Source organism: Crocodylus siamensis, chromosome 1 (genome assembly GCF_052110815.1).
Source record: "Crocodylus siamensis isolate JL-2025a chromosome 1, ASM5211081v1, whole genome shotgun sequence".
Lineage (NCBI taxonomy): Eukaryota > Metazoa > Chordata > Crocodylia > Crocodylidae > Crocodylus > Crocodylus siamensis.
In genome coordinates this window covers 265,259,144-265,282,500 of record NC_143395.1, presented here as the reverse complement: position 1 = coordinate 265,282,500, position 23,357 = coordinate 265,259,144, and the positions used below count along the sequence as shown (strand labels likewise).

The window sequence follows — 23,357 nt, the reverse complement described above, 5'->3', positions numbered from 1 at the left end:
TTTGCACAAAAAGTGGCATATATCATGTGGAATAGGATACAGCTGCAGACAGCCAGAATCCCAAGCCCTGTCAGAAAGGGCCTCTATTAAGGCTTCTGTTTACCAAGGTACTTTAGCATATGTGTAACCTGAGTATTCTCACTAACTGCACATTACTCATAAGCTAAAGTGCCTTACTGGAGATCAGGGCCTCAATGACCCAGTCAAGAAATAAATATTACGCATTGAACCCAAGGACATGCACATACATTCTATTGCTCTGTGGTGAAGTGGTGGGAGAAGAGGTAAACTTCATACCCAGCCAATGGATTTTAGCCTAATTGTTCTAGGAATGATGCCTTGGGTAGCAGGGCTGTGTGAAATTTCAGCAGCCATTTTATTTCAGAGGTGTTTCGCACCATTTGGGCTCCCAAAACACTGAATCTGAATTGAAATGGAAGTCTCAGAAACATCTCCGAAACAAATCAAGGTATCTGAAACGTTTCAGAAAATTTCAGAGTTTCAAGGCGGGGCTTGCAGGGAAACAGCTGCTGCCCTGCTGCGTGACTGTGCTTCACAGGGAGGAGAGATCTGGGGCTGCATAGGGTGGGCAGTAGCAGTGAGGAGATCTTGGCACAGAGCTCTCCTCCCTGAAGAGCCAGGTCGCATGGCAGGGCAGTGTTGGTCCCTGCTGCATGATCTGGCTTTGCAGGAAGCAGAGATCCAGGGCAGCAGTGGGGAGGTCACCAGTCCACTTCTAGGTCTGCTGCTAAGTGCACAGGGGACCCCCCCACACTTTCAAGTACTTCCGGTCCACTTCCAGGTCCACTGCTGTGCACCCGTGGGACGTTCCATCCGCTTCACCATCTCAGCCTTCATGGTCCACGCCGGGTTCCTCAAGGTATGTAGAAAAAACATACAAAGTTGTGTCTATGACTGAATTGTCAGACCTCTTCAAATCTCTCTAAATTGATTTGGAGGTTTCCAATTTGATTCAGAGAAATTAATGGGTCTCCTGCTTTGATTTGGACTCGGAGATTTGGCTGTGGAATTGGGCCAAATCTCCTCCAAGTCAAATAAGCAACCAGAGCTTCGTACAGCCCTACTGGTCATCTCTATTATGCCTGCTTAGTAGTTTCTTTCATCTGTGTTTCCTTTGTTGCTATAAATATCACTTACTTTCAGTTTCAATGAAGGATTTGAGTCTGCAGTTAAGCATAGCATATGGTTACTTATTCCTGTCAAGCCACAGTCTGGTAATTCATACCACTTTTTAGATTATCATCATTCTGCAATTATGGTAAACCTAAATTGTGCCTACATTTGGAACTAATGAAAGACGGAATAAAAACTCAAGGGTACAAGTTAATTGATCTGTTTATGATCAAGGAAAGACCTGTTAATGCAATGGAGAGTTGTGAAAGATCTGTTCAGCTTTCACTAACTCAGGTGCTTCACTTACGTGAAAGTCTTAACATATACCTAAATTAAGTAATTAAGAGCATTTTACAAGGGCCTGATCTAATCTGTTTTATGAGGATATACATAGATACAAACAATTAATGAGGGTATACATAGATACAAACAATTAATGAATTGGAAGACCATTTTAGTAAAAAGAATTTCTTTAAGTCTAAAAGTTGATATAAAGAGGTATCAGTGAGTTCCAACAGCCCTAATAGCCATAGCAGAAGCACTCACATTGCAGTCTCACAAATCTGTAAATTCTCTTAAATATCTGTCGCCAACAATCTGGCAGGACATAGGGGGAGGGGGAGGGGAAGGAGGAGGAGGAAGGAAGAAGAAAGAAGTAGTAGTCTCTGCTGTATCTTACTGTAGCTGAGATTGCAACGAGTCTTGCATTATTATAAGCCTGATTTTAAATAGACCATCCAACTCTGAAGAACTAAAAGTTATCAAACTGAAATTCTAAAGCTGCCATCTTAGTCCTCAGTGGGTCCAATAGACTTTTTTGCCTTGTAAATTTAAGTGAGGAAATTTGGAAGTGGGATCAAATGAATCTCTAAATGTATCATTCTGAATGATTTGGAATAACATCTGAGGCTGTTCAAAAATATAACCACAGAACAATGCATGCAGGTAATATCTCCAAGTTCATAATAATCAGCTTCTCTGAAGCTTCTGGATGGAGACGATTACAAATTGCTGCTAACATGCCACAGGTAGAGAAGACAGTGTAGCATTTGGTGAGCTCCAATCATTTGCTTCCAACAGAGCTGAAAGAGCATCTGACTTATTTCTGCTCCTCAATATTTAACATTGACATTGTTGGAGAGGCAATAGGACTCTATTGCCCAATGGCCTGCTCTCCCTTCTAGAGATTCTGAGAGGCAACCTTGAGTATACTTCTTTTTTTCTTAAGAAGTTGAGCAGTCCAAAAATATTTGCCAGCTACATCCTCAGGAATAGACATAATTCCTAGAGGACCTTAAGGACCCCAACACTTGCTGCTGAGATCTAGGATTCCTAAAGATTCTCTTTCAGTCTGCAGAATATTTGTATACATGCAGATACATGAGAAGTAATTTAAAATAGTACCATGCCAGCAATTCTGCCTGTAAAAACTTTAAGTGAAGGAACATCTCTTGATGCTCTGTAACAGCATATACTTATCCATTAAAAGAAGTGGGGGGGGGGAAGGAAAAACGATTATAGGATAAGGCTTAAATTTTTCCAGATTTTTGCCCTACCTAGTTTCATTCTCTTCCCTTTTCTGTTACAGCACCAAAAAAGTATTAATGTTAAAGCTATAATGTTAAACATAGAGTAGCTAGAGAAGTCAGTGCTGACATGGTTCCCTGCCCTCTTAGGCACATAGGGACCTCTTAAACCATTGAGTCTAGTTCCCTGAGAATATAGGCAATCATGCAAGAACTATCTGTCCAAAAGGCTCCACAACAACATCCACTTTGGCCTCCCCCACACACCAGAGCAATGAAGCAGCTGATAACATGGGAAGACAAAAGAAAAAAATCTACAGTGTGCCACCTAATGCAGTCAGAGGAGACATGAGCAGCACCAGTGTCTTGATCCTTGCAATGACAGGGAATTTGCTAGATAAAATATGCTTGGATGATCTAAAGAGGTAGGCCCTCTCCTATCATTGCCTTCTGTTTTTACTAGTGGCAAGTTAGGGTGTGTGCTGTGCTTTGTGATTGTGTGATAGGGTGTCTATGTAATTTTTACTTAGGATGGTTTTGATAGGGATGACCCTGCCTCTGGCAGGGGGTTCAATGAGCTGACCTAAAGAGGTCCTTTTATCCCCACTTTTTTATGATTCTGCCCCATGGACAAAGGTAGTCCCCCTCCCCCACTTACCAATCTGATTGGGAAGCTGGAGATTACTTCTAATATTATGATTGGCTTAACTACAAGTGCGTGTGCTGCAGCCATTAGCCAGGCACCCTGAAACGTTACGTAGAACCATTAAAAGAACCACACACCTGAGCCAATATCCCACCAACAAGCATGCCTAATGTCAAGCACTTCAGGTAGGTCAAATCATGCAGTCTTGGGGATGAAGGAGTAGGTGGAATTCTTTCCTGCCTCATCAGTCAGCCTTCCCAAGATTCACAATCCATAAGCCTTGATGGCTTCTTTTCTGTAATCACCTCTGTCATTCTTTGTTTCTCAGTGGTATACCCTGTGCTTCATTCTCCTTTACCTTCCATTCCTGTGCCCCTTTCTGTCTTTGGAAGGCTCCCCCTTCTAGATGGCAGCCTTGTTAGAAATCCAGTGGCCAGGCTGATTTCCCCAACTACACACTTGTTCTCCCCACCTTTAGTTCTCTTCTCTTGCTAGCTGAACAACTCTACTCCAATTTCAATGAATCTCTTGCCTGCACAAAGTAAAAGAAAATGGAGATTTATCATATGTTCCCATCTCCAAGGTAGCTGCCCATATGTATGCTCTTACCCCCTTATGGGCAAAGGCTTAACAATGATAGCTTAGCTCTTTCAGTGAGGTAATAAGTTCATATGCACATGCCCCACTGTTAGGCATACTCTTCCAAAATCTTATCTCTTGGCTTCTGTGTTTCAGTCCTCTCCTTATTCCCCTCTTACATCTCTGATCTCTCCTTCAGTGTGTCCTTTATAAAATACTTCTCACTCTTCCCCTTTAATTTCCTGTGCAAAGTTTCTGTCCTTGGAAGTTTTCTCTTCTACCATATACATCATCTCTAGGTGATCTCATTTGTGAACCCAAATTCAGCTACACCGTTAGGGAGATGATTCACATAGCTCTACTCCAGATCTGTCCCCTTATGTACAAATTAAAATTTCTACCTTTGTCTCTCAAATCTCTTGAACATCCTTGTCAACTTAAGCTCAGCATGGCTAAAATAGCATGACTAATCTTTGCAATAAAACTTTTCTAGCTACCTCCTTTACTGATCTCTATAAAAAATTCCTGCAGTCCCATTGGCTACATGAGTCTCCAACCTGAAAGTCAGCTTCAACTTGGACCTTTCTCTATCCAGGTTATTCTAAAATTTTCCAATTCTTTCTTTATAACTATTCTGTAACATGGCATTTCCTATATGCTACACAGCTCGGATAAGTACAGTCAAAAAGCCCGAGGCTGAATCAATTCAGTCTTTGCAGGTTAGTGTAAAATATAGTGATTAAAGTGAGAAACAACTGGACAGACATTCACTTCTGATTCACGAAATGCAGCAACATACCTTCAGTGGCTCAGGCCAGAAGCTGGAGGTCGCAAGAGCACAGTTCTCTGGCACATAGCCAGCATGTTCTGTGTGTTCGCTTTCTCTCCCTGCTGCCCCCAAAATCTCTGGGATTTGCAACCTAGAATCAAAGCAGCAGGATTCTGCAGGGTTGCTCATCACTTCATCTTTCTGCTTTTGGGCGCTTCTGGGATTTGTACTCTGCAGTCGCAGCCAGCAGTAAGTTTTTAGCAGGGCAGAGCAGCTCTGTGGTCCGGGAAGGGAAGTTTAACCCCCCCCTACCTGGCCCCATGCCCCAGCCAGGGTTTGCCTGGGGGGTCAGTCCCTGCCTTCCCTACCCTCCAACCCTTCTCTGTTGGAGCAGACAGCCCAACCAAGCCCACCCCAAGGTTGGAAAGTGTGCTGGAATGCTGGGTGACTGTGATTTAACTTGAACCAGGAAGGGAACTAGGACAGAAGTTTCATAAACTGGTTGGACCCAAATCAGTTTCATAAACTGGTTGGACCCAAATCAGTTAAGTCTGATACTACATTCAACCAGGTTTATCTTAAATCAGTTTCAGCCATTTTGAAAATGGTTTATGTGCATTGAACTTCTGTTCTGTTAAAGATTTAAACCAGTTTCTGATTACTTAAACCAGTTTATGTGTAACTTCTGTCCCTAGCCCTAAAGTTCTAATTCAGGTTCTCATCCTCTCATATCTCACATACCACATCATCCTGATCACTGGTCTTGGCAGTTTTTCCCTGCTCACATCCATTCTATAAATTACTGCAAAGATCATTTTCCTAGCCTATACCCTTGATAATGTCCCTCTACTTGTACCCATTCTTCTTATTGCCTCAAATATACTCATGGCTCTTTCAATCCCTATCATCTCTCACAAACTATTTATATATTGACTTCTGCCCCAAATTCTCATCATGAACCAATCTCTGTTGCCCCTTTCTTTAAATTCTCAAACCAGAATTTTGTGCATTCCCTCATGTTACCCTCTTGGTTTGCCCCTTTGGAGGATCCTTCTATACATACCTACAAACACAGTCCATTATTTTCCTTAAATCCCTCTTTAGGATTTTGTTTTTTCATCATGTCTACAAAAATATTACAGTAACTGAAGAGACTGGTGCTCTGTGATCACTTCTTACTGGCTTGACCTTATTGTTTCCCAGTATATCTCTCCTGGCACCCTTCATTTGCTACTTGTCTTTATAATATAAGCTCTTTCAAATATGGATGGTCTCTTTGTTTATAAAATATGCTTGGTCTCCGGACAGCACCTGATGCAGTGGAGTCCTTGGCCTTTACTAGGGCTCCTGTGAACCATACTAGCATTATTATGTTTGTATTCTGCTTCTGGGCTCTCTTCTCATATTTCGCAGCCTTGGAAACTCTTTAAAAATTATAGATCTACCCATTGAGACCTGTCTTTAGCAACAGCTGGTGTTTCAGCTTTAGTTAAGCAGGAAAGGGAGCCATCTAAAGATTAGGCTCTGTCCCTGGTCTATGCAGCTATAACTCGAAAAAAAATTTCTTCATTCTATATTTCTTCATATTATATTCTGGGACAGGTTACATGTGAGAAAATATGGCATTAAAGAAAAAGAGAAAAAGAGAAATCATTGCATCTAAAATTATTAACTTTGAATGCTGCTCTTAAGAACATAAATCTAAAGGAAACCACCTGAGTAAATGGTGGATCATTCCCAGGCTCCCATTTGAATCAGTGAATTTTTATCTGTTTATATCAAGATAGAATGTGGTTTCTTTAATTTTATTAAAGCTGCATGACATGTGGGGACTTGATTCTGATAGCCATACTCAGAATAAGTAATATTTTTTGTTCACTTCTTGTAACTGAAGTCAGTGGGTATAAATTGCATAGTACAGTGCCATTTAATCTGTGCAGTAGTGGCAGAATCTATCCCTATGTTAGCCCAAAAACTGGCTATTAATGTTCATTAACACATCTATACCTGGCAAACTTGCCTATCTCTGGTTTTTTGGTTTTTACTCCATTGTAATTTGAAATGCTGATTACAACCAGTGGGTCAGGATCAGTGGTCATATGAATTCATTTAGATAAAAGTACAGATCAATGCATTTTCTTGTGTGCAGCTGATCATACTTTTTATGATCGGAATAAAGAAACAAGGTCACTAAAGAACTTAATTTCACAGCTCATGACAATTGGAATATAAATTGAACAGAATTTAAGACTGTCTTATCTTCTTGTAACTGCCTTTGGTCTTTTTAACACTTATAGAATCTTTTTAATTTATCAGTGGTGTAATGACCCTTGTAATGTATTTAATGATGACTAGCATCAGATTCATTGCCTCTTACACAAATCTATCAAAAATGTGATAAAATTATTATGAAATAATCTTGTTCTTCCCTAAAAATAATATATTGTTCTACAGTAGGATGCAAGTATTATGTTAATAGATTCAAGTTGATTTAATGAATGTGATTATAGTGGCTAACATTTTCTTCTGTCCAGTCTACTGAAATATATTAATAATCAGAGCTTCAGTAGCACTCTTTTCAGTGTATCTAGGGACTCTTCTGGAACCTTTCTGAGCACCAGAGTGTGAACTGATAGAAATAAAGCGACCTTAATGGAACAGGCTTCTTCTGAGAGCTGTATATTGTTCTAATAGATGCATTTTTAATTGGCTTTTTCTAAGGACTGATCATGGAGCTGCTTTAGATTTTATCTGATCAAGAAGAAACCTAAAAGAAAGGGAGGGGGAAAAACTCTAAAATTGGAAGCAGACTGAATTACCACCAACCATGTCTGCAATATTTGTAGCTCTACTTTTTCATAGAAAAAGCAAGTTACAACAGCTCATCAGGGCAAAAGGGCATGCCCACATGGCAGATGTCAAGGATGAAAAAGAATAGAAGAAAAAAGTTAAGACAGGAAGATTGAAACATGTTACTAACAGGGCTGTTGAAAAAAAATCAAAAAAGCTTTGCAGATCAATTTAACACTTGGTGGCATCATCAGATGTTGAAAACTATACATATCACAATGGAGTTTTTCAAAATAGTCTGGAACAAACCAAAAATATATGTTTAAATTTAGAACATCATTCTCTGCCTGCCCAGCATACCTAGACCTCCCTTCATGCCCTTGTGTCAAAGCTGCCACATTTTGTGCAGCTCTCTGTGACACTTTATGCCATTTTAATGAGCTGATTTGCATACTTTAGATTATTTGCATATGACCTTCAGTTTATGGTCAATGCAACCTTTCCTAAATAGCATAGGTTAGGGGAAAGGACATGGATCTGTATAAAGGTTGACAGTTATGAGACTGGGGAAGGATGAAAGGAAAACTGAAGTGTTGCTGATATCTGTGTTGTATTTTTAAGTTGGTCAGTAAATTCTGAAGTCCTTGGATTGGTAGCTTCTGGAGATTGGCCATGATGGCTAGGACCGTGTAGGTAGACCTAGGATGTCTTGGATAGGTGGGTTTGTGGCTGGATAGGTTAGGGAAGTAAATGGCTGACATCTGGAGGGAGGGGTAGATTTGTCTAGAAGATAGCTAGCGAGACAGTGAACAAGTGGGGAATAAGAACCTGACTTTGAAAAGAGGGGTCTTGGGGAGCAAAAGTCCAGCTGGAAGAAAGGTAGGCAAGAAGCATGGGGTGACAGGCTAGAAGGTGTCTGGGCCATTACTGGTCATTATGACAGCCAAATGACTTTACCTGTCACCTCACTCCCTCTATCTGCTGCTTCCAGCTGCCTCTCTTCTGCTCATATCCAGCAGAGGGAACAGCCACAGAGGAAACTATTCAGTCTACAAGCAGCCAGCTCCACAGTGACCTCACACACAAACTTTACTTATTAAAACTGTAAAGACAGGCAGACTGAGATAGAAGAGCTGATTGGAAAGAGTGGGGAAGAACCCTGGGTGCAGCAGTAATAAACAGGAAATGTGAGACAATCTTAGAATTTGGAGATGGTATAATTGTGGAGAGTGCTGGAAGCATATATTTTCTTTGCCTGTCCCTAAATCATCTTCTCCCATGTACTTCCCATGTTTCACTGGAAGTAAAGTTCATAGTATCAGACAACCTGAACAGTTTTGGTCAAATCTAGAAAGCTGTGAGTTCACAAGTCTCTTTTTTTATAAAGCATGTGGATGAGGAATTTGATTCCTCAGTTTCTCTCCATGGGATTTTCTGCAAACCCAAGACAGCTCTGCCACAGAAAGTTCTGTAATATGTAAGGAATTGAAGGAACTGCTTATGTAGCTACACTTGCCTAACTTTGATTTCTAGTTCCTACCCCAAGACTTTACCAAGAAAGGGCTGATTCAACACAAATCCTTTTGATCTGGGTCCTGGCTGGCACAGCAGAATTTAGATGCACAGTCATATCTGAGAGGAAATCTCTGCTGAAGAAGAATGAGGCCAGGAGGCATGCAAGAAAATGGGACTGATGCTTAACATTCATAAGACTAAGGTTCTCCATCAACAAGCTTTTAATGAGCAGTACCCAGCTCTAGTAGTTCAGCCACAGTGAGACTCTGGAGAATGTTGACTATTTGCCATACTTGAAACTATTTCTCACAGAAGGCTGACATCAACAAAGAAATCCAGCATCATCTCAAATGTGCAAGTGCAGCCTTTGGACATTCATGGTTTATCAAACAGTTGTGATCCCCACCTTACTGTATGGAGCTGAGACATGGACAACATACAGGAGATACCTCAAGCCATTGGAGAAGTACTATCAATGCCACCTGAGGAAGATCTTTTGATCCTTCATACTAACATTAGCTTCCTCTCGCAAGCAAACACCATGAACATCAAGGTGATGATCATCTGACGTCAATTTTGCTGGACTGGGCTGGGCTGGCCATGTCATCCAGTTTCTGACTCCAGACTCCTGAAGCAAATTTTGTTCTCTCAGATCAGTTTAAGGCATATGCTCAAGAGGAGGGCAAAAAAAGCATTTCAAGGATGTCCTCAAGGCCAACTTCAAAAAATGTAACACGGACATCAACTCATGAAAGACTGTTGCCCAGGACTGCCCCAAATGGAGCAAGAGTCTCCTGCAAGGATCTCAATACTTTGAAAATTTACAACAATAACAGGAGACAAAAAAGTGGGAGCGGCAGAAATAGTGTGTCATGGACAGAATCAAGCATCCAAAGCCACCCACCCCACACGGAAGCATGTACCCAAGTTGCAAGTTCTTCTGTCAATCCTGGATCAGCCTCATTAGCCATCTTCATACCCACAGATAAGAGCATCATGGAAGACAATCATTCTCAATCATGAGAGATTGCTGAGGAGAAGAAGAGGCAAAAGTTGGAGCCATCTGCCCTTAGTTGTATCTTCATCTGCAATTTAGTTCATTTGTGCTGCACATTACAGGGAATGATCTAGTGTCTATTCAAACATAAAAGGCATCAAATAACAGAAAGATAACACATGAAACAGGTTTTCAACTGAGACCACAGGCTCCAATGAAGAATTACAGCATAAGGCAGAAGAAGAAATAGAATTTTTCAAAACATTTCTGAAGGGGAAAGCCTACCACAGTTCTCTTTTGGTTGTTATGGATAGAGTTAGCCTGAGTTACTTCTCCCTAAACTGTCATTAGTAGCCTCTTTTGTACTTTAGCTTGAGGACTGTGCCTCCACAATCTAGTCATAGACACTCTTGAAAGGATCTATAAAAGGTAATTTAAAAAATCGGCCAGGGCCGACAAGGAATTAGAACATAATGCCTTTATGGGGATAGACACAACAAATAATACCACCTCTATTGAAATATAAAAAAGAAACCAAATAAAAAAGGCTATGGCCAACATCTCATGATTTGAAGTACCAGCTCTTGACCAGCTCTGGGCTGTTGTATAGCAGATTTCAGAGATAGGTGGGAATGGAGGGCTTGAGCAATGAAGATGTTATTTACGAAATAGAAAACATAAGTATGAAGAAAGCGTCTAAGCAAGGCATAGATACAAATGAGGATCACAGATGAAAAAGTGATCAGATAATAAAGGGCAAGGGAGAACCAAGGGAAGCTGTATGATATGCAGAACTCAAAAACATGTTGCTTATACTCTCTGCTGAAAGGAGTAGTACCTATGTGGGCTTTTATAGAGTTCAAGACAGAATAGTTTATGCATGGCTGTGAACAAGTAAATTTTTCCCCATGTCCTGTGCGAAGACATAATTCATCCCCATACTAGAAATTAACATGTCAACAAATAAATGAGTAGCAAGACAACGTGAAGTCTGTCCTAGTCTGTCCAAACTGTCTGCTCCTATGTTGCTGAAGGAGTTTGCTGATGTGATTACAGAGCCTCTGGCCATTATTTTGAAAACTCGTGATGTTCAGGAGAGGTCTCTGGCAATTGGGAAAGGGCAAATCTAGAGTCCAATTTTAAGAAAGGGAAGAAAGAGGATCCAGGAAACTACTAGCTTCACCTCAGTCCCTGGAAAAATCATAGGACAGGTCCTCAAGAAATCCATTTCTAAGCAATTGAAGGTGATTAGGAACAGGCAGTATGGATTCAACAAGGTCAAGTCATGCCTGACCAACCTGATTGCCTTCTACAACAAGATGATTAGCTCTGTGGATGTGGGGAGACCACTGGGAGTGACATATCTTGACCTTAGCAAGGCTCTTACAACATTCTTGAAACATTCTTGCAAGCAAGCAAAGGAAATCCAGGAAGTCCAGGCTGGATGAAAGGACAGTAAAGAGGATAGGAAACTGGCTGGATAATCAGGCTTAAAGGCTAATAATCAATGTCAGTGGCTCAATTTCTAGCTGGCAGCCAGTATCAAGTGGAGTGCCCCAGCGGTTGGTCCTGGGGCTGGTTTTGTTCATTATCTTCATCAACAACCTGGAGGATGGGATGGAATGCACCCTCAGAAAGTTTGTGAATGACAGCAAGCTGTGGGGCATGATAGATAGCCTGGAGGTTAGGGCTAGGATTCAGAGACCTCAACAAATTGGAGGATTGCACCCAAAAAAATCTCATGAGGTTCAATAAAGAGAAGTGCAGAGTCTTGCACTTAGGATGGAACAGTCCCATGCATCAGTACAGGTTTGGGACCAACTGGCTAAGCAGCAGCTCTGCAGAAAAGGACCTGGTAGTTACAGTGAACAAGAAGCTGGATATGAGCCAACAGTATGTCCCTGTTGCAAAGAAAGCTAACGGCATACTGAGCTGCGTTAGTAGGAGTGTTGCCAGCAGATTGAGGGAATTGATTATTTCCCTCTATTCAGCACTGGTGAGGCCACATCCAGAGTGCCATGTCAAGTTTTGGACCCCCACTACAGAAAGGATGTAGACAAATTGAAGAGAGTCCAACGGAGGGCAACAAAAATGGTTAGGGAGCTGGGGCACATGACTTATGAGGGGAGGCTGAGAGAACTGGGCTTATTTACTGTGGAGAAGAGAAGACTGAGAGAGGATTTAATAGCAGACTTCAACTACCTGAAAGAGGATTCCAAAAAGGATGGAACTAGTCTGTTCTCAGTGGTCTCAGGAGTCTATTCTTTGACAAGACAAAGCTTTGGCTGGGTTGGTCTTGCTTTGAGCAGGGGGTTGGATTAGATGACCTTCTGAGGTCCCTTCCAACCCTAACTTTCTATGATTTCTAGTTACTTCCAGCCCCTGAAACTCAACTGAACCATTCAGTTTAGGCTAACCTGTGGTGTTCTTGGCCTAAACTCCAAATTAGTCTATTAGACAGCTCACCCTAGCTCTAAAATTTTATGTCCTCATACTTTTCTGTTCACACTCCCCTACTTGTTGTTCCTGCCTACTTTGATTCCTGTGTTCAGGAAAGACCATTTCTTCCCTCATGCACCCTCAGGCTTGTCCACTGTGATAAAAAACCGATTCTGTTTTTAAATTTCCTTTTCTTCTGTCCTTATAATGTATGTAGAATGAGTTATCACATGGAATATCAAAATAACAAGGAACCTTTGGTTAAGTAAAGAGAAAAAAAAAGAAAAAAAATGAAGACATTAGATATTACAGCTGTTACTATCATGAGCCTCCAATCCCATCAACCTCTCCAATGCATACAACCAATGATTTCAAGAGTTGGAATAACTTCTAAAATCTAGCCTTGAAAGGGGCTGGTGCTAAGTTTCTGAGACTCGCATTGACTTGTGGTTGCTTAGCCTCTTTCAGGATCAGTCACTTATCTGTTCAGTTGCATTGTGAATGGCATACTTTTATTTAGTGGAACTGTTCACCTTCTACCTTGATTTTTCTTTTAAATATATGCATACTATATGTAATCAAATAATTCAAAGTACCGCTTATATGATCTAGATTTAGGAGCGCTGCCGTAAATTTTGCATGCTCTTATCTGAAGAGAAAAACCTATAGCAAAGAATGTGTTGGTTGTTTTGTAGCACTTAACAGTATCACTTCAATCAAGGATTGTGTGTCTGGTAAGATACTTCAGCCTTTGTTAAATCCATGTTTGCTAAATAGGTCAACAGCACCTTGAGACTGATTGGTTTAAAGTGCTGGAACTAACAACCTATAACCTCAATTTCTTAAAACTGTTGCCCAAATTATTGCTATTCTTATCTCTGAAATGTTTAATTGTGATAAATAGCTTTCATTTAGAAATGTACAGGAATTGCCCATTGTGTAAAGAAGATCATCTATATTATTTCAATTTATATTTTTTCTTCAGTCTCTTTCTATACTTTTATCTACTAAATAGCATCCATTTTCAGGCAAGGTTCCTTACATGCAAAGAACAAAAGTGTGAGGGCTGCAGGAATGAAAATACTTAAGTGGGTTCTGCTTTTTGTAAATTAATTCAAAGCCATAGTTCTAGCTCCTGATTATTATACAACAATTATACCAACAGAAGAAAGTTACAGAACCTAGCTGTATGCCCATTACATCTACCATAAATATTTTTTAAACATTCTCTTTCTATTTTTGGTTCGTAAGTGATTTACCTAGGGAAGATTAGCAAAAGAGCGGGATATCTGGTTTCCAGTTTTCAACCTCCCTCTTGCTCTCAGCTTAAGAACATCACAAATGGCTCACTCAATCCAGTAACTGAAGTTCCTCTGGATTACTAGTCCTTCACTCTTACCACTAGAGTGCACAAGTTCCTTATAGATCTTCAAAAGCCTTTAGGTGTACTGTGGTTCAGCTAGTAAGACTGGCTACAGGATCCTAGTTCTCCCACTCATCTGTAAGTGAAGAGACAGTGGATGATCATCTTTTTCTGAAAATCAGGACTCTACACTGCTTTGGGTTGGGCTATTGAAATGTGTTACTTTTGAAAATTTTAGTCCCCAGAAAATGACCTGCTCTCAGTGTTCAATGAGAGGTGGTCTCTTCTGAGCAGGGCCAGACCCAACCAATGTGCAAACCCGGCAGCCGCCCAGGACTTGGACAGAAAGGGACCCTGAAAATGGTGAAGATAATTATTATTATTAACATTATCTTCAGCAAAGGGGGCCCTGATATTAAAATTTTGCCTGGGGCTGCCAGGAATCTAGGTAAGGTGCTGCTTCTGAGACATTTCTCAACAAAAAACATTGTGAAATGCATGTCCCTGACTCTCCACAGAACCTGAGAACCCATGCTGCAGGGAAGCCAGTTAGTCTACAGTGATCTCTATATAGTGCTCTTTCATTTATGGTAGATGTGAGTTGGCAGCTGTTTCATGGCAAAGGGTATGTGGAATCACAGCATCGCAGTTCCACACCTCTGGGGGTCCTTCTGAGTTGTGTAGTACATTGTTGTGCCATTTCATTGATTCTTCTCCCAATTGTCAGTGAAACTAGACTTTCAGCCTGTGAGCAGGAGCAAAGGGAAGTAGAAATGTAAGCAAGAATGAGAGTATGTAAAACCTAGACGAGGAGGGCAGTGAACTTGGACTGGGATGGCCAAGGACCACAATGCAATTCCAAGAGGACTTTGGTGTGTTCATATGGTATGTGCCTGAGAAAAGTAAAAATGTTGCAGAGATAGAAGAGGAAGTAATGTGGGGTGTGGGTGGTTGAGTGTGTGCAGTACAGTTTCAAAATAATCAGGTGTTAATTCAATATAGGGCTGTTTCATTTTTCTTGATGAGAGTTCAGCGTCAGATGAGGAATTTCATCTGACACAGAGCTCCACAGAGAATTCTTGAAGGAGGTAAGCAGCTCTGAAAATGCAATAGCTTCTGAGCACTGTTCATTTCAACACTTAAAGAGGCTGCTTAGTATTCTGAGAAATTATTCTAATCTCATTGGCATTAATGCCAGAAAGACAGCAAGCTAACTCTTCCTGATTTGGCAGCAAGAACACAGCAACCATGTTCATATGTATAGAATAAATGTGGATTAATTTAAAAGTATGTATCTCTACATTTTCTATTTTTAGCTGTCGTTGATTCTGTAAGCCATGCATTATTTCTGATGAAGTGATGTTATCTACCCCTTCCTGTGGTACGGCCCTACAAAGCAGAACTGCCTAGGGTGCTGGGTCCAGCTGCAACAGCCATATTGAAACAAAGTTGTGACCCCGAGATTTCCTAGTTGGCATTGCACAAGATGGTTACCTGGAAGTTCTCAGTTACAACTTTTAAAATACTAGAGAACCTTAATGCAACAGGGTCACTTCTTATATTAGGGCTATATTTATAAGCAATTTATAAACCACCAATAGACATGATAAGCATGTTACAAACAATGAGTAATATTTTCTATGGAAATTTATAAGAGGATGGTTATCAGCCATGTTCTAAAGTCCAACCTGTTGATTTTCAAACATGGTAACAACTGACTTACCATTTATTGAAAAACTAGTAACTTTTTTATCCCCTGTAACACATTTTAAATGTACCCATAATACAGAACAGCACCACAAAGTGTGTATTGTAATGTGGAGCTGGAATTCAAAATCTGTCTTAAAACACATAGGCTCCAGTGAGTGCAATGTATTAGCATTTTGATAGGAGAAACTTCATGTGTCAAGAACATATATGACAGAAAAAAGGAACTGTTTTTAAAATTGGGTTGTTAGAACATAGGATCGCTCTCTCTAAATTTAAGACTGTAAATGGGGAAAGAGTTACAATTTGTTTTAGATTATCTTAATGGAAGCCTAATTTGCATTCAAATGACTTTCACCCAGGAAAAAAGAGAGATGCCTAATGTAGTAATGACACATGAGATACTCGTTTTGGCTTTAACAGGGACAGGTATATCAGCAATCTTAAGCCTGAGTGCAGAATAAGCTAATGAATATTTGCATGCATATGGAGACACATCTCTAAGTTCCAAGAATAGTTTGAAAATAACCTACAAGAGACTAGATGTGGAAGATACCTAGTTAATGCACCATCTCAAAAAGGAAGATAAATTCAATATTCAAGCAGAAAAAAGTAATCAATTATGTTTGTCCAGGAAAAAAGCTAAATGATCCGTCTCCCAAGATATGTGATCCTTGCAAAGACGGTGCAAAGATCCAGCAAAAGGAAGTGCAAAGACTGTGTGTGACCTTTACATGCATAATATCTCAAATGTTCATTGTCAGCCTGGTAATACATATTAACAGATTTATTTATATATTTAATTTACAGACATGTATGGTTATCCTGAGAGGAGTCTCCCTGACAAGAAGCTGACTGTAGTTGTGACAGCACAAGAATGATGCACTGGTAGTTACTTTTCTGGGATAACACCAATATAGGTAACAGATATACAGTGTGTTTATACGGCTTCAGTTTAAGTTTTGCCCCAGGTCTCTACATGGCTTTACCACACTGCTACAACAACAGTTTCCTCTAATGATGGAGCCCTCTCCACCCTGCTCTAGGTTCGTTGTGTCGTCCCCTTCTCCCAGGCTCGTTGCTGAGGTAAGTTTCTTTTTCCCTGTCACTCTCTTGGAGCTCTGTGACAGGGCAAGCTTGCTGGGAAGATCTGCCAGAGCCCCAAATCAAACAAGCAATGCACATGGTTATTTTTACACAGGTCATATTCTGCATTATTCCCATCACTGGTGATGCTTGCTCCATGCAAAGTTGAGAATGATGCTCACTGTATCAAGTGAATGGACGGATGCCACTTGAAGGTTGGGAAGTCTACAGTGGACACTCTTACTGTGAAGATTTGCACGGTAAAAAATATAGTGTTTTTTAGGGTTGTCCATCAAGGATTTGAGGGCTGTAAACGTCTAGGATTGTTGGAGATACTGGTGCAATGTGCACACTCATTCTGTTTCTCCGTGCCACTGAGCAAATGAGTGTCAAGTGCCCAGATATGTGTAATAGCCAGACAAAATATTTGACACTGAAGTCAGGGCTATCCAACTTCTAAGGGCTGGGGCCTGCATGCTGAACAATCCACACCAGTGGGGGTCACGCTAGTGTGAGTCTTATTCCATACACCTACACACGCACCATGCACTTGAGAAGTCCCCCTTATCCAGTACTGCACCATGCCACAGGCTTCCCCAGTGCCATGGGCTGAATTGCCCCACCCGCTGGAGTGGGAGCAAAAAGTTAAAACCATTCTGGAGGAAGATGAGACTACAAACCATGGGTGTAGTAGCAGTCAGAGTGGCTGGGTAAGAGCCCTGGGGAGCAGGCTGCATGTGGTTTTTGGGCTGCCACTTGGATCATCCTGCTAAAACAATGGGAAGGAAAGTCTTTTAGCATTACTACAGTTATTATTAATACCTTAAAATTATGCAATTCTAAATTAAAACTTGATCAAGATCACCACCAAAATTAAAATATATTTCTCTTGTGCATCTTATCTAGTCTGGTAGTTGCTAATGCAGGTTACAGTTAAACTGAGAAATGCACCCTCTTGCTATAGCCAGGTCAGGCACACCCAAAGGAGATGCAGTTGCAATGTTACCTGATTCCAAAAAACAAAATAATGTTCAACTAACAAAATGTCTGCTGTGTTCATAAGGCATATGGTAAGTATTATGCTTAGAGTGCTGTTTGTAAGAAGCAGTATCTGTTCCTGAATGAAGGTGGAACCCTTTTGAGCAAATACACTTATGCATCCAACCTTGCAATTCACTTTCTAGTAATTTACATATCACTGAAACTCAGTCTTTTGATGCTAGGAGAGAGCAAAAAACAAACAAAAGGAGAGAAAGGATATAAACAAGGGAAAATCAAACTTGTTTAAAAATCTGACTATTTTTTGTTGAAAACTTTTTGCATTAGTCACTCATTTCTTGAGTGCTCCATAAACTACTTTCATGTCAGGTTCAAGGGGTCCAGCATATTCATATTCTTCTGGGAGAGTTTCAAGACAACATCAAGGATTTTTAGAGGTGTCTATTGTTAATGGATGTTGTGCGTATAACTCTTTCACACTGCCATAAAAACGTATTTCTTGGATAGAAAATAGCATCTTTTCTATTTGGAAATTGGATTTGATCTTTGAAGTAGCTGGAACAGTTACAAGGCAAAGGTTACTTTTTCCTCCGAATCCCAGCATAATAGCATTATAGTAAGTTGCTATAGCAACAAGATGTGTGGCCCTGTGCATAAGCAGGGCCACCCATGAAAAGTTTTAGACATTTACAATTTTAACGACTTACTTCTGAAATTAATTTTGTTACCCCAGAAGGCAAATATACATGTTAGCTTGAAGTAACAACTTTATTGTAGCATATATTTCACTTTCATAAAACAATCTGTGTATGAAATTACATGATGATTTTGAATAGAAAAACAAAGGACAAAAATTAAGCTCTAAGGAATCACTAAAGCAAAAATATGTGGTAGGTGTTTATTATTTGTGTTACAGTAGTAACCAAACTACATTCTGATGTAGCTGATATATTTTACTCCATCATACCTGAGACTTTATACATTCATGGTAGAAAGCAGTTCCTAACACAAAGAACATGTTTATACACATGCTCTGGGAGGGTGCTTTAATTAGAGCAGCTTCAAGATCCACTCTAATTAAAGTGCCCAGAGCATCTCGTGTGTCAGTGTTCCCGTGCTGAAAAATGGCTGTGAGGGCACTTAACCAAAGTTTGTCAAACAAGCTTTAGTTAAAGTGCCCTCACCACCATTTTTCAGTGCAGGGACACTAACGTATGAGACGCTGGAGTCTGCTGGAGCACGGTAATTACCACACTCCAGCAGACTCGATTAATTGAGCCTGCTCTGACATGCTGTAATTACAGTGCGTCGGAGCTGCCTTGCTGCTCCTGTGTAGGTGCCTTCCCAGTCTAGAAAACATGACTGCAAGTTGAAAACAAGAGCCTTTTTTTATAAAAGTACATGCAGTGTGATCTGAGATGTATATGGCAATAACCATAACAAGATAAATTATTACAAATGCACAATAGAATTAGGAGGAAATAAGAACAGGCCCTATCAGTGAATACTGCTTACTGTCTATGTGTGCCACGGATCATATTGAGCAGGATATGTTACACTCCTCAAGCAGTTAGATGAATTCCTCCCAGTAACTTCAGTGGGCTTTGGGTCCTGCTCTTAGATTGTAATTTACAAATACCATTATTTGCCCCCTCACTTTCTCAAACCACTTATAAAAATATCCATTAAATAAGAAAATATAGGAAAACAAGAACATATTTATAAGATAATATTTTGTAAAAATGTATCTATATGCACTAAATAGCCCCAAAAGAATGTATTGTCTATGACAGTTACTGAAAATTGTTTTAGCTCAAGTTGTAAAATCCTGTGTTGTTAAAGTCATGGGTTTGAGTCCCCAGGCAGCAAGTATGATGCTTGTATGTGACCACTGAATGCTATTACTTCAGTGTAAATTCTTAACCTTTCCCTATTGTCTTTAAGGGTTCAGATCAGTTCAGAGAACAAACATAGGTCCTTGTTAGACCTTATGCTCTAAGCCAAACAAATATTAATAAGCTTAGTGTTGTTCAGCTTAGTGGAGCAGTCGCACAGTAAGGTGAAAAACCTGCTCTGACTGTCCTGCACCTGCACAGCTGTGACTTGCAACTAGAGGCTTGGTGAGCAGTGGCAGGACTAGAAGCAGGATGTGCTCAATTCTCCCACCAGGCAGGGAGCAGGCCCACCACTGTGTCAGTTGGAGGGAGACCAGAGAGACCTGGGGAAGCAGCTTCTCTGGGGCTCTCTGGTCTCACTGAAACTGACACCGTGGCTCTGTACTAAAAGCAGAGCTGTTGGGCTTAAGCCCTGGCAGCCCTGTTCTCAGTGCAGAGCTGCTGCAGCTCTACAGTACTACACTGATTCCCCAGGGCTCTCTGGTCTCACTGAGCTGCTTTCCTGGGGCTCTCTGGTCTCTGAGAGCAAGGCTGTCAAGGCCTGGTGGTCCCACTCTCGGTGTGGAGCTGCGGTGTCAGTTTCTGTGAGAGGAGAGAGACATGGGGAAACTGCTTCCCTGGGGCTCTCTGGGCTCTCTGAAACTGACATAGTGGCTGCACGCTGCAAGAGGCCTGGGAGGGCTTAAGCCTGGTAGCCCCACTCTCAATGCAGAGCCACGGTCAGGTTCAGCAAGACCAGAGTTTTGAGGCATTGTCCATTTCAGCTGCAGCCCTGAAGCTCGCTCACTCTAGGGACCTGATCCATTTTTCTCCAGAGCACGGACAACACTTACCACCCCGCATCCCACTGGCTGGGCTGCTGGCTGGCTGGGCAACACCTAAGCTCCACGGGGCCCAATCCTTTTTTCTTCAGAGTTCAGGCAGCGCCTACCCCCTGAGCTCAGGTGGAAGCAGAGCTGGAGCTCAAATGAGAACAGAGCCAGTTTGGGTGGTGGCAGGATGATGGGCGATGGCCACCGGGTGCTCTGAGGCTGTTCATTCACTCTGCCTGGGCAAAGCACTGTGCCCCAGCATCCTGCTTGCCCTGAGTCAGGCAGGCCATTGCATTCTGGGATACTGGATGACTTCAACTTGGGCAGAATAGCTGTCAGAAGAGGCCACATGGTAATGCAGCAGAAACAAAATTAGGTGAATTGGAGCTATTCCTGCCCTGGAGTAGTGTAACTTTAAGCCACAAAATGAGTGCTTTAAGCCACCTATAAGCTGTTAGCATGCAGCCAGTCCAGAGATTAAGAGCTCCAGAAGCTGACTAAATTTACCGTGTAACAAGGCCCATACACTGGGAGCAGAAAAGACCTTGGGATTGAATCATAGCGAAGGGGGACTGGAAAGATGGGACAGAAAGATAACAATGAGGTGAATATATATGGGCTAGAGAGTGCAGTTAATCATAGCTGTGACCTGCAGAGAAAGCCAGATGTGCCTGGGAAAGGTGGGCAGAAAGATGGGGTTTACACTGGTATCCATGGTAGAATGTATGATTCTAAGCAGGGTAGAGAAGTTAGAGGCACATAGAAAAGGTTGGTGAATAGAAGTAGTAGAGAAACAGAATACCTTGAAGTCTGAATAAGTACTGAAAAGTTTTCTCATTGTTATCTTTAACATCTGTGATTCACTCAGGGAGTAGACACCATCATTTTGTTAGATGTTAGCAAAGTGCTCAACCAGATGAAAACCTGATCCATGATGAGGGCTCGTCATAGATGCTACCCCAATGCAAATTAGTAATAGTACTTATAAAAAGGTTTAAGTGAAGTGGCAGGTGAAGAATACTTGACTTGTAGAGTGGACAAGTGATATAATATAAAACCTAGCATTCAGGCCATCTTAACACTAGCCGTTTCTGCATTGATGTTGCTATATTGGGAAATATGCAAACTAGGGGTGCTCATTTCAGTGGATAGTTTTCCACTGGCCACTCGTAACAAGCAGTTAATGACCATATCTTTGGCCTTGGTGGTTTCCATATTCCTCTCTCGTGATATCTGCTGGGTAATTTGATCTACGTTGGTCATGATGAGCTCCGAGGCTAGGATCTGATTGAGAGACACACAGTTGACCATGCTGTCCATGATATACTGTTTGTACAGTTCCATGACCTTCTGCTCTAAATAGTCATTCAGCATTGAATTGGAGAGGGGCTGCTGATGTTGCATGATGCTGGCCACTCGCCAGCATGATGAATATCCTTGGACTGGCTTGCGACTAAGGTCATTGGTTGGCATCATCATGGATTCTATGGGTGGGGGAATCTCTGATGACTCCAAGAATGGGCCTATCCCACTGTCACAGGTAAAATCCTTTGTTACTGAACTGACAGGCATTACGTGGCCCCCAGCAATATGCAAATCATTGTAATTTTTGCAAATGCTTTGACAAGAAGAAGGGACAAGATAAGTGTCTATGATGGATCCTCCACATATGTCCTCAACTGGAGAAGTTTGCCTGTCGAATGAATTCTGGGTGGCTTGCCTTACAGAATCTGTCTGTCTTCTGCTGCATTTGCTTCCTTTTGAGCAGCCTGAGGAAATTAACTTGCCAACAGACCACCTCTGAAAGAGGCTTTTGTTCTGTGTCTCATCCATGGAGGCATATGTAAAGCCGCACAGGGAACTCATTTCATGTACTGTTTCCTCTGGGCCTTGCTTGCTGTAGAGCTTAGAACTCATGAAGTCTTCACAAAGGTAGGGGATTCCACAAAGATAACCTTCTGACAGCATTCTTAGGAAGAGAAGAAAAGAGGCATGGAAGACTAAATCAGGTTGTCATGATCAGCATCATCAGCATCCAGAATAAACTGAATAGACATTTGGAACAGAAAACACCAAGGAAAGACAGATAGTTAATCTGACCCTTAAGAAAACATTGATTAATTTCCATCTGCAGGAGTGGATCCAGGGAGGGGTGCAGCAATATGGATAAACCCCCCTTCTGCTGCTGCCACTGCTGCCCCCAACTGATCCAGACATAGGGGGAGACCCAGCACCACTTCTGCTCTGTTCCAGCTACCAGGCCCAACAGGTCGCAATGTGCAGGTTTCTCCTTCCAGTGCCTGCTTACCCTTCCCCCACAGGTGTTCTCCATTGTCCAGGAGCAGGCATTGGAATAAGGAACCTGGGTGCCACTATTGCTGTCCTAAGCTGACACAGGCATGGAGGGATGCCCCGGAGCCACTTATACTGCACGCTACAGGAAATGGCTGTGCAGGGAGCTAAGCTCAGCTGGGAACAGCAGCAGCAGTGTGGGGAGTGGCTTCAACCTGGGACAGGAGCAGCTTTGTCAGCAGCAGGTGGGTCCCCCCTCCTCTGCTTCATGGGGGTACTCTTTGCCCAGTTTCCTGGTGTCCCCTTCTGACCTGGGGGCTCCAGCCACACCTCCCCCCTCCACCATTGCTTGAGGGGTAGTGTCCTGCAGCCCCTTAAGTAAATCCTGGATCCACCCATGTCCACTGACAAATATGTTTTTGGTTACATGTAGATGCAAAGATTAGCTTCAGATCATGATGTTGCTATTACTATGCATATTTACCTCCCAAACAAACTGAGTAAATAAAATGTGCCGCCAGACTTCTAGCTGTTTTCTTAAGCAGTACTAAACACAATATCCTCCACCAGGGGAGGCAAGAGAGGAGGAGGAGATGTGGTTTTATTCTGTATAGGTATTTGATGCAGTACTGTGTTTTTAAAATTTTTGTGCATTTTGAAAAAAGTGGATTTCAATATGCCTCCAACAAGGGTGATTTTCTTCCTCTGCAGCTTTTTCCAGGCACATTCAAGCTACATATGTGGTTTATTTCAAAACTTGAAAGCCCAGGTGTCAAGTGCCACTGTCTAAAGACTGCAAACCTCAAAT

General features: G+C 41.6%; 1 protein-coding gene across 1 annotated transcript; it reads right to left on the bottom strand.

The window, feature by feature from the left end:
• Positions 1–18,445: 18,445 nt before the first annotated feature.
• On the bottom strand, positions 18,446–22,225 carry TASL (TLR adaptor interacting with endolysosomal SLC15A4). Its single transcript, XM_090031645.1, has one exon. The coding sequence runs from the start codon at positions 22,223–22,225 to the stop codon at positions 21,323–21,325; it is 903 nt and encodes a 300-aa protein (XP_089887771.1). The 3' UTR covers positions 18,446–21,322.
• Positions 22,226–23,357: the final 1,132 nt, after the last annotated feature.

Excerpts from the sequence above, each read along its gene's own strand:
- TASL (XM_090031645.1), bottom strand. The coding sequence starts at position 22,225 with ATGCTGTCAGAAGGTTATCTTTGTGGAATCCCCTACCTTTGTGAAGAC.